Consider the following 12,350-nt stretch of genomic DNA (forward strand, 5'->3'; position numbering starts at 1 on the left):
TGAAACTAAAATTACAAAAATTGAAATCTTCACTGAGAGATTTGCAGTCCTGAATGATCACGTCACAATCCCTCCCTATGAGTTCCTCGGAATTCATGGCATCAATCAATAATTGACTTAGCATCTCTTTCAAAAATAGGATTTGAAATTCCGATCCTACGAGCTACAAGAATTGCCTCTCGAAGAGCTAATGCTTCAATCATTGTTGGGGACGTAACATTATCAAAACGTTTCGCACAGAATGGACAACACGACCACAGTGATTACGCACCACGCAAGCTCCTACACCCACCAAAGGCCCTTTCTGATATGCCCCGTCAAAGTTGATCTTAAAAGCATTAACCGGAGGGGATAACCAAGCAGCAGCAGCTGCATTCTCAGCATTATTGTGCCTAGTAGTCCTCGTTCTCCTACCATTCATTGTGGAAAACTCATTTTGAAAGCCCTCTGCTTCTTAAAGGACCTCCCAAGGGCTGCTATCACTCTCTAAAATTAAAGCACTGTGAGCTTCCCACATCTAAGATAACAACGAATCTCCCTTTAAAGGTTTTTAGATGCGTTTGTATAGACATTTATTTTCCAGGTAGGTTGTAACGCCCGTAAATTTAAGAGATTTTTTTATGCAACGTGTAAAGTATCTTATTAGATAGGAGTACGTAAATTTAATTTACAAGTATCCCTAAAATAATATAGTGGTGATATGAGTTTAAAAATTAAATTTTAATATATAGTATCATCAGGGCTAAGAAAAATTTATAAATTAGAAATAAAATAATTTATAAATTCCAAGCGAATATTTTCAATTTCAATATTTGCGATATAATTTTCAAAAGTTACTGTTAAAATTTTATAAAATTTGGATTCATAAATTTTATCAAGCGGGATTAATTTGAACCCAATAAATCTTTAAATATTTATTAAAAATAAAATATAAGTCCAATGCGAGTAAAAGTTATATTTTTATTCGTTTTATATTTTATTTGATTTTGGCGTAAAGTTTCACAAAATTTAAAATTCGTTTCCTTACAAGTTACGAACGAATAATTATGAATTTGAGTTGAAATGGCATGTTAGTCACAAGAACTAACTTGTCACTTAACCAATTGTATATATACTTCATTTATTTGAAGTTCCATACACAGAAACCTCATTTCTTGATTTCAAATAGTTTTGTTCACCTGCTTAGCTTCAGAGAACAACCACGATTAGGGTTTCATTATGTTTTGTCTGTTTTTCGTTTCTAACTTTATTTCTTCGACTATTCCATAATAATAAATGCACATAAAAGGATGTTTTAAAAGTAAAACTAAGTGTTTTAAACGGACTTTTAATAGTGTAAAGTGGACGTTTAAACAATTTAAAAGGCTTAACAATCGGTTTTGCAAAATGATTGTATATTACTATTAATTGTTTAAACAATTAGGTATATACTATAAAGTGATTTTCTTTTCCAATTATAAAAAAAAGTGATTTTTTTAGATGTAGCAATACCTAAAATGACTTCCAATGAGAAGTTTGAATGTTTGCTCAAAAATGAGAATTATTCATATGATTTTCAAAGAGGGTTATTGTAAATGCTATGTGTATATGATTATGTATTTTGTCTGGAACTAGATTCCTATACTTAGAAGTTTATACTTGAAACATGTTTTGATGTTTTATCTTACATGTTTTGTGTGTTTGATCCGATCAACTGTCAAGCCGTCAGACCAAGACATCAGAGAGTCTATCAAACATATCACATGAATAAGTATCATAAGCAGCGGTGTTTGTGAGTTTACATGTTTGCTTTTGAATATATGTATTCAACTGTTTTAAATCAAGAAATCACATTAAGTATGAAACTTAGACAAGAAAGATCCATTGGAACAAGCTACCTATTGGGCAACAATAGGACTGTGTGATCACCGGTACTGATTCTAGATTAAGCTTGTGATTGGTATAGAGGTAAATGTGATTATGTTAAGTCATATGGCGATGGAAATATTGACGGTCTAGACTTAACAGGTAATCCTAAGGCGGCAGTAATTTGCTTACGACCCAAATACCCAATACAGAATTGTGACGTTAGTGATTCAGTTCACGATTTATATCAAACTATGGTGTGAGTATTGTGGATCATACAACAGTTTGTCTATTAGGAAATTGCAGTTTAGGATTTCATCTATATTGACAAATTGATAATATTTTTATACACAATTATTTTCTGTATATGCGATTTTGATATTTAACTGTAAATTCATTCAAAAATATTTACATTTCTGACCCCGTTGTTGTTTACCATTTTTCAGGTGTTTAGCTTTGAAGTAGTCGAGTTTCCTTAAATCTACTTCAGGAGGCTCTTTCTTTTTGATGTATATATGGTTTTGAATTCTTAGATATTGCAGTAGTATAGGATAGTTTGCCAGCAGTCTTGTAAGTGGTTTCTTGCATATATACTCTGATATGAAATCACTGTTTTTGTATATACCATGTTGGTGGCTGCATATATGGCATTGTATAATTAGTTACCGGTCATATACATATGGTTTGGCTGTATGTTTTTGGGATATAGAAACAGTATGTTTTATATATGTCGGCCATAAGTATCTGATCCACTGTGTATATATTTTAATATATTTAATATAATGCTTTTAAAATATAAAAATATTTGGTTATTTTATTAAACATATTATTATATTTAATGTGTTGATGTGGTTTGAAACATGGTTGCATAGGTTATAAGACAAGCGAGTTATGGCCTGGTTTTCAGTGTTACTTCGATTTTCAGAAAAAGGCGTGTGTTAAATAAAAGTGATGTTTAACTAGTATTTTTGAGAACGTATTTCGCATACAAAAGTGTATTGTTTCACGAAAAAATTGCAGAGGTTCTAAGCTTATAACGGCCATTAGAGCTACCACTCTCATTTTCCAGGGCCGGTCTCGACTCATAAATTTGGATCGTGACAAAGTTGGTATTACATAAATAGTTTAGAATCCTAGGTCATTGTTGTAAGTGTTATAGGTATGTCTCTTGGGTATTCATAGGAACTATTGCAGCAATATAAAATTTGAGTCATGGCTTGATAAGTTTTCATTTGTTTGGATAGATTCAGCTATAGTTAGCACATATGTTCAGTTTGTATTGATGTTTTGACCATGAACATATAATATGTTCTTGTTTTGAGACGTGTTATAAACGTGATGCAGAATAGTTAGAATGACTAACCAACATTGAAAAGAACTAGTGTTGCTATAGCATATAGCGAAGCGAAGATTCATAAAGAATAATCTGTTCAAGGAAATGTTTAGTTTCTCTCTAAATTATGTGCATTTATTGTTATGTGTTCTTATACGTGTTGATTCCATATTACATTTTATGTGAAAAATATTTTATGTAACTGTTATGTATGGTATTTATGTTAAAGTTATATGTGTTTCAGCATGTTTAGGTCAAGCAAAGCTCAGCCACATGCTTTGTTAGAAGCTGACGATACAACTTCAATATATGAGACAGAAATAGATGTCGATGCCATCGGGTTAGATGACTTAGAGAGATCGTTAGGAGAGCAAGTTAGGACAGTGACACCTACTGATGATAGTGATGATGTAATGCGATATTTAAATATTTATTTTTGTGACATGCAATTTGAAATCGCAAAAATTTAAAAATAAAACAATAGTAAATAAAATTGATATTTTCTAAAGAATGTAATAGAATTGTAATTTTATATTAAAATAGTGAATTTATATGTAACTAATTCATGAAAATTTAGTATCCATCGTATAATGTGATACGAATCCATGATCAAACTCATCTCTTACTTGTTTTGTATTTCCAAAATCATCAAAATTTAGTGAATTTATATTTTCACATAGATATTATGTATGTAGATTAGTATATGTTAACACTAAAGTGGCATATGCAAATTTAGCCGTTTTTTCTTCTCTTTTCTCTCTAACAAACCCTAGCCGCCAAGAGCTTTTTTCTTATTTTTTCTTCGGCAGCCGTCAATGGCTTAATTTTTCTATTGACGGTACCCCTTTTGTTTATGTTATTTTAATTTCATAGAATATAATAAATAGCCAATTCTTTTTCATTTTTCTGACGGATTAAAATTTATCACGAAACACAATTCAATTATCAAGAAGCGACGATAGATTGAAGATCTTTCAGTAACAAAATGGATTCGTCTATGAGCTATACTAGTTTTATTTATTTATTATTACTTGTCTTTTTTATGAATGTTTTACTTTGTCCTTTCTTTATGAAAGGTTTGTTGTCCTTTCTCTGTGAAAGGTTTGTTGTCTCCTTTTTAGAAGGAGTTGTTGTCTGTTTTTTAGAAGGAGTTGTATCAAGTGTTGATCGAATCGGATGCTGTGAGTTTACTGGTGTTTGGAGAAGTTTGAACGAAGAGTGATTGAAAACTGCACTTAATTCGTGAAACAGTTAGTAATTTATTTTTATTTTCGTAAGTAAGGCCTGCGAATCAGGAAGCATGTTGTCTGTTCCATGTCAGGTCATCGGGTTTAGTTTTCAAATTATCCCGAGTTTCTTACAAATATAACTGTTTCATATTCAATTTAATGAGATCCGATAAATTAAAAAAAAAACACTAAAGTGGCATGAAAAATGTAATAAATTAAAAAATATCTATTACTTAAGATTATATCATCTCTAGACTACTATGAAAATCGTGAAATATTAACATTCAAATAAATTTATGAGCAATAATTACAAAAAATACATAAGCTTAAGATGTGTTTTAAGATTTTGGAGTAAATTAAACTAAATTAAATTTGTTTGACAGATAAAACCATAGTTCTGAGTGACAATAGGATACCGATGAACATGCATTGTACTGATTTTTCTTTAACAAATTCATAACCATTTATTAAGAGATTTTGAAGCCCTCTACCCTCTGATCAATTGGATTATAGAGTATAAAATTTTTCCACCAACGATAACAAATTCATAAGCAAAAGATGCAAAAAATACCATTTATAACTAACGGTTCCAAAATATCGTTTATACCGATATTGAAAGTAAATAATTAATAAATATTTATAATTATATGTTTCAAAACAACTTTTCATTTCCTTATAAAGCCAACTTGATATGTTCTTTTTTTAAATGAAATTTCAATTATGCTCCACCTTTAATAATTAATAACTTTTTTTTTTTTTTTGAACCAATTAATAATTATTTAATATTATGATTATTCAGTTAATAATCATTCAGTTTTAATAATTACTATTTTCATTTAATTATAACTTAATAAATTATTATTCAAATCATATTCTAATTGTACTTTATCTTCAATTATATCTATAATAATCAAATAAATATTTTGATTTTATATTAATGAATAAATGACAATAAAAATCTAATAAATCCTACTAACATTTTCTTGAAACCTCAAAAGTACATGATTCAGCCGAAGAATTGACAGCCAGTTTGAGCAGGCAGAGCCATGGACTGACATCCAGAGAATTCACAGCAAAAGGATTCACAGTCGATGTGATTTGGCTCAATTACATCATTAACACCGAACCACTGCTACCTATACCTTCCCAACAAATAATAATGGGGAGCTGACATTTTATAAATAGTCCACAATAGTTATAGGGGCAGTGATAATAGAAAAATACAATCTAAAATTACAAGAAGACTAAATGTAAGCCGCATATTTGACATACGAAACTCTACAAAGTATTCAAACATCATTCGATATCATAAGTTACATATAAAAAATTGGCTTCTCCAAAGTTAAATATGAATTTGGGCTCCGCTTCTTCATGTAGTTATCAATGAAAAAACATTAGAATATGTCGAAATTTAAATTGTAAATTTTCATGTTATCTAACAACGAGATATAAATAAAAACATAACATGTAAAATAATTTGGTAATCTTAGTCATGGATTAGACTAAGATGTGTGTCAATGTTACGTGCATATATTTCAAATTTCTATTCATCCACAGGTCGCAAGTAAACACATGCAACAATCCTTTTTGCTAGATCATTAACTAAATCTTAAATTTGTGTTATTCAAAATGATATCCATCTTCCCGAAAAGAATGATATATTTTTGGAAAGACGCATATCATTTTAAAAGTTTAATATTTTTTAAAAATTAAACATTTTGCATGTAATGTTAGCTCTAACTCATATTTAAATATTGTGTCATGTAAACCCATTGATATTTGTTGTCAGTGACGGAGTCAGGATTTTGAAATAGAAAGGACAAATGGCTCAATTACATAAGAATGCTAGCGTCGTTCCATGGCTCTTTCCATTTTTTAAGAATGTTAAAGTTAGTATCAATTTTTTAAGGCTTAATTGCATAAAAATCACAAACTTTCGCGTGTTTTTGGTATTTAACATAATCTTTTTTTCTTGGCATAAAAAATCATCAACTTTCATTTTTTGGCGTATTCGTCCACCTAACCGTTTCCTTTGAAAAATTAAGCATAAAACGACGCTGTTTTACATTCAAAACGGCGCCGTTTCATATCCCGTGGACAAATACGCCAAAATTTAAAAGTTGGTGATTTTATATACCAAGAAAAAAAGATTATGTTAAATACCAAAAACACGCGAAAGTTGGTGATTTTTTATGCAATTAAGCCTTAAAAAATTGATACTAACTTTAACATTCTTAAAAAATGGAAGGAGCCATGGAAGTCCCATGCCTCCCCCTCCCTCCGTCATTGTTTGTTGTGTCAATTATAGTCATTTTAAAAAACATTAATTTTTTTATCACATATATAATGTGTCACATATGACTTAACATATCATAATAAGTAATGTTGATATGTCACTTAAATCGAACAAAATCATATCTCATTCTTAATTCAAAAATATTATTTGACCCGACCAAACTTTTCTTCACGCACTCGGTATTTGAAAAAAAAATTAATGACAAAGCGTCATTTTTTAATTAAAATATGCTCAAGTCATCCATGACATCGTCGTGAAATATTGTAAATTATTTAATAAATTATCAGTCATACAATAAATGCCAGATCAAGCTAAATTGAGAAATTTTATAAGTATCGTTAGAATCGACTTCACACACAAAGGTTTGACTTTTTAGAAACGTTAACCTTTCAATAAATTCTATTTAGCATCTAGAATTTTATTTTTAAAATTACTACCTAACCTTCTTAAATGTGTATCAAATGAGTATATACGTCATTTTTTTTACTGAAGAACTAACAAAACTAAGGCTTAATCACCAAAATATGTCAAACCTATACGTTTTGTGTCAATTACAGCCAAACCTTTAAAAACCACCAGATTTAGCCAAATCTTATATGTTTTGTTTCTTTTTAAGCCATTTTTGAATTGAATCGGTTTTTCTGACACCGTGTCGTCCACGTCACCGCCAACTAAGCAATTGGCTGGCATTGTAGCTGAAATATTCAAATTAGGTTTGGCTATAACTGACACAAAATGCATAGTTTTGGTATTTTTAGGTGAATAAACCTAATTTTAAATTCAAATCAATATTTAAATTCAATAATTAGTAAATGTAAATTATTTATAAAATTTATATATATTTAAAAATAATCAATATTTTCTATTTAATACAAATGTAAATTATTTATAAAATTTATATATATTTAAAAATAATCAATATTTTCTATTTAATACTAACTAAAATTAATTTTAATTTTTTACTAAATCTAATTAAATCTAATTAATTTATATTATAATATATTTTAATGAATATGTAATTAAAAAAATGAATTATGTATTAGTTAGGAATTGATGTTGAATTAAATTTGGTGAAAGTGTTTAATGTTCATGATGATTTTGAACTTGATTAATTATTTTTAATATTGTTAAGATCTTGTTATGATTGGGTTTAGATAATAAATAAAATAGTTATGTGTAAATTAAGGTAAGTTTTTGGCTATGCCGAGTAAAATGACATATACGTTTATGCTTATAAACATCATGATATATATTGATTACACCACAATGAGCTTCACTATTTAAAGAAAAGAAAGTGAGAAAAAAATTACACTCGTTCTTTAAATAAGCAGTCTATATATTGATTACACCACTATATATTGATTACACCACAACGAACCGACAACTGAAATTTTTTAAAAATAAATTTTAAGATGAATATAACATTTTTTGTTTTATAGAATTTAAATTAATTATATATCGATCAAATATGTAAAACAAATTTATTAGAATTAATTAAATTTAGTAAAAAAATAGATTAATTTTAATTAGCGTAAAATAAAAAATATTATTTTTTAAATATATATGAATTTTATTATAATATAAATAATCATTTAATTATTTAATTTTAAAATTAGTTTTATTCACAAAACTATGCATTTTGTGTCAGTTATAGCCAAATATAATTTAAATATTTCAGCTGCCATGCCAACCAATTGCTTAATTGGCGGTGAAGTGGACGACAAGGTGTCAGAAAAATCGGTTCGATTCAAGAATTGCTAAAAAAGAAACAGAACATATAAGGTTTGGCTAAATCTGGTGATTTTTAAAGGTTTACACCAGACGTATAGATTTGACATTTTTTAATGATTAAGCCTAAAACTAAAATAAAATTTAAAACTATTGATATAATTTGCAATTTTTATTCCACAAATATAAATGAGTCATCGCCCATAATCACATACAATCGTCATTTTTTATTAATATAACAAAAAGAATTAAATTGTAATAAAATTCTTTTTTTTGTATTTTTAACACATCCACGTTTCAAAAATAATTTAAAATACTAATTTAAAATATTCTTTAAAGTTTAGATTCCAATATAAGAAAATCTAATTTAAATATGATCTTAATAACAAAAACTAGAAAAAATATAGACACCAATAATGCATTTTTTCAGTAAAATAAGATCAAAGTAGGGTAATAATTCGAATATGATAAAGAAAAGAAAAAATAGTTATTTATACTCTTAAGGTTTAACTCGAAAATCAAGTAAGCTTTCAACGTCCATAAAAGTTCAAATATGTCCTTAATGTTTTAAAAAATGAACAAACAGACCCTTCGATTTTGACAATTAAGCTATCAACGTCTTATTTATGAGTCAAAATCAGGGTATAATTGTTCACTTTTTAAGACGTTAGGGGTATATTTAAATTTTTCTGGATGTTAGAGACTCACTTGATCTTATAGACAAACGTTAAAGGTATAATGACCCTTTTTCCTAAAGAAAAACATAATCAAATGAGAAAGGGACAAGTAAGCAGATTCGTGTCAAACAGCGACCGCCAAGTAATACATCAGATTCTCTCGCACCTTTATTTATTTATTTAAAAATCTCTTATTTATATTTTATTTACAACAAAACGCGCACACACACTCTCCCTGTTACGCCACTCCAAAGCTGCGGCCGGCCGGTCAAGCCCTCATCGACGGTAACTTAATCAAACGCCAAAGATTTAATCTTTTTCAACCTCAAAAAAAAAGATTTAATCTTTTTCTATTTTGTATGATATTTTTTTATTTTATTACTGATTGATACTGTTTTTTTATTTATTTATAGTTATTTTGATATGAGTTTTTAATTTTTATTTGAATAATAGCTGAATTGTCCTTTAGAATCATGTGTTTTCCTAGAATAATTTATTTATTTGTTGTTGTTAATGGTAGTTGTTGATTATTTTCTGCAAATAATAAATAAAATAGAACAGTCATGTTGTTAATTTTTAAGTATGTTTTATTGACTTGCCATGTTAATTTTTTCACATAATTTAACATGGGTGATTGTAAAAAGTTCAGTTCTCTGTTTGGTTGCTGAGAAAATTAAGGATTATTGATTTTTGAGCTGTTTATGATATGTTTATCTGCTAATATATATTTAATTAGAAGCAATTTCTGTTTGTTTGGTCTAATAGTTATGTTAAATTACCTTTCTGTTGTAGAATTGGGTCTATGATGTATAAGATTTTTTTGATCTATAGATAGTTATTAACTTATTATAAAGTTTATAACTTTGATGTTTTTGTTGACTACAGTGAATTGTGATGGCTTCGAAACGAATTAATAAGGAATTGAAGGACTTGCAGCGTGACCCGCCAGCTTCATGCAGTGCTGGTTTGTTTCTCTGCTACCATATTAGTATTACTTTGTAGAGTTGGTAGTGTTGTATTGGCACACTTTAATAAATTTTGATTTTTGGTTTGTGTATGTATATTCACACCCCGGATTTTATATGATGTTATTGTTTTATACATGAATTCAACCTTGCACATGTGGGTGACTAAATTCTAGTTTAGATGTTTATTTGTTCGGTCGTCATAGTAAACCCATCATCTGCATATTGAACTTAAATTCATCCTCATCTAGTGTGTGTTTGCTCAAACTGAAAAAATTTCAGCTGGGTTTATTATCTGGTTGGGAGCCATGAGAGACAGGTTAGTCAAGAAAAGTTGTAAGAACCACGTCGGGTTCGGAGAGAAGGGGATGTACGAACCCTATTAGCATTATGTGCATGATGGAGTATGTTAATTCCTAGTAAGATTCATATTCTTGATATTGCTGTTTCATAGTTATCTTTAGAATGAGCTGCTGGAACTATGTTGCACATACACAGGTATGGAAAATAGTACACACGGACACAGACATGCAGATATGGTGTTATTTTATGGTTTTATATGTTAACATGAAGTTTCATGTTCGAAATGCCAAGTTTCCAACACATTTTCGAATGTCAAGTTTCTGACACGTTTCCAAAACAGCCAATTTCCGACATGTTTCCGAGAAAAAACGTTGATTCAATTAAGTTTCCGTGCTACTTAGGCTGAAAGTATATGGGAATTTATTGTTGCCTCATAATACATGTTTCTTGGACTTGAGTATTTATTGCACAACTGTGCATGTTTCAGGTCCAGTTGCTGATGACATGTTCCATTGGCAAGCAACAATCATGGGCCCAGCTGATAGCCCTTTTGCTGGTGGCGTGTTTCTTGTATCAATTCACTTTCCTCCGGACTATCCATTCAAGCCACCCAAGGTAACATTCTGTTTTCCATTTTTTTGTTTGGGTCCTGCCATATATTCTTTGATACATGGGTCGTCTTGCTGCCCTCAAAAATAAAGTAAAACTCAAAGCATTTTTTTATCATATGATGTCTTATATGTGATCACAAATTTTATTTTTTTTAATTTAAAACTCTTGGACTTTAGATCTTCTGTCCTCCTCCTAGTAAGAAAGATTTCGGCATTGTTGGTGCTGCAATGGTTTTCTAATTCTTTTTTGGTTTTGACTATTTGCAAATTATCTTAGTCAGCTAAATGCAAGATTGTCATGTTTATAACTGTAGGATTTGAATGTACATGGTCAATGTATTGCTTTGAATAGCTGCTGTATATGTGCTGATTGAGAGAACAAATCTGTTATCCTCTAATTGCATCTCTATATCTTTTCGTTTCTCATATAATTTTGTTTGAAGCCGTTTGTCAATTCAGTTTCCTTCTAACAGTGAGTATTATCTGTATAGGTTTCCTTCCGCACAAAGGTTTTCCATCCTAATATCAATAGCAATGGCAGCATTTGTCTCGACATTCTTAAAGATCAGTGGAGTCCTGCCCTTACCATATCTAAGGTATAATTATTATTAAATGATTTGTGTGCTCGATTTATTTCTTGTCCAGTTGTCCTTCTGGACCTCTGGTCATTCAGAGGATCCGACAAAATGCAATAATTCAAACTTTTACTTCCGTGGTATAATTTGGTTTTCTAATATGCCCGTGTTTGATTTCATTGCGTTATCTTTCATGCAGGTGCTTTTGTCAATTTGCTCCCTCTTGACCGATCCAAACCCAGATGATCCGCTGGTTCCTGAGATTGCTCATATGTATAAGACAGACAGAGCCAAGTATGAGACTACTGCTCGGTCCTGGACTCAAAAATATGCGATGGGTTAGGGCTACGGACAAGTGTGGTTTGTCGTATTAGTAAATAATAGACGTCTCTGGATCGGCTTTGCTGTCTTTGTTTTCAAACACATGTTATGGGAGTTTTCTCGTAATGAGACATTTAATAGTAGTGGTATACTAATGTGAAGTTTTTTGGAGAAAAAAAAAGTAGCTTATATGATTTGTTTTTTTCTGTTCTTTTATTTAATGAAATGTTTGGCGTATGGTATCGGTGCATCAGAATATCTAATGTTTACCGCAAGATGCATTCATATAAGATCTGCTATGAAGTTTGTCACAAGATGCATGAACGTTTCACTTGCAATCTAGCTTTTTTTATAATATTTTTGTTAGTTATTAAATTGTGATTTTTCATTAGTTGTTTATACTTATAGTGCATATGAGTAATGAGATGTTTATTTTAACAATTATAATTGAGATTTTCTTATGAATT

The 12,350-nt window shown here is 29.6% G+C and overlaps 1 protein-coding gene across 1 annotated transcript; it reads left to right on the forward strand.

Annotated features, from left to right (window-relative positions):
• The first annotated feature begins 9,284 nt into the window (after positions 1-9,284).
• Positions 9,285-12,120, forward strand: LOC126686362 (ubiquitin-conjugating enzyme E2-17 kDa). Its single transcript, XM_050380401.2, has 5 exons — positions 9,285-9,393; positions 9,994-10,072; positions 10,864-10,991; positions 11,479-11,583; positions 11,762-12,120. Exons 2-5 carry the CDS (start codon positions 10,003-10,005, stop codon positions 11,903-11,905), a joined length of 447 nt encoding a protein of 148 aa, XP_050236358.1. The 5' UTR covers positions 9,285-9,393; positions 9,994-10,002; the 3' UTR covers positions 11,906-12,120.
• The last annotated feature ends 230 nt before the right edge of the window (positions 12,121-12,350 follow it).

Source organism: Mercurialis annua, linkage group LG6 (genome assembly GCF_937616625.2).
Source record: "Mercurialis annua linkage group LG6, ddMerAnnu1.2, whole genome shotgun sequence".
NCBI classification, from domain to species: Eukaryota; Viridiplantae; Streptophyta; class Magnoliopsida; order Malpighiales; family Euphorbiaceae; genus Mercurialis; species Mercurialis annua.

Coding starts and splice junctions, on each gene's coding strand:
- LOC126686362 (XM_050380401.2), top strand. CDS start 10,003: ATGGCTTCGAAACGAATTAATAAGGAATTGAAGGACTTGCAGCGTGAC. Junction 10,992..11,478: donor ATCCATTCAAGCCACCCAAG/GTAACATTCTGT, acceptor TTATCTGTATAG/GTTTCCTTCCGCACAAAGGT. Junction 11,584..11,761: donor CTGCCCTTACCATATCTAAG/GTATAATTATTA, acceptor TCTTTCATGCAG/GTGCTTTTGTCAATTTGCTC.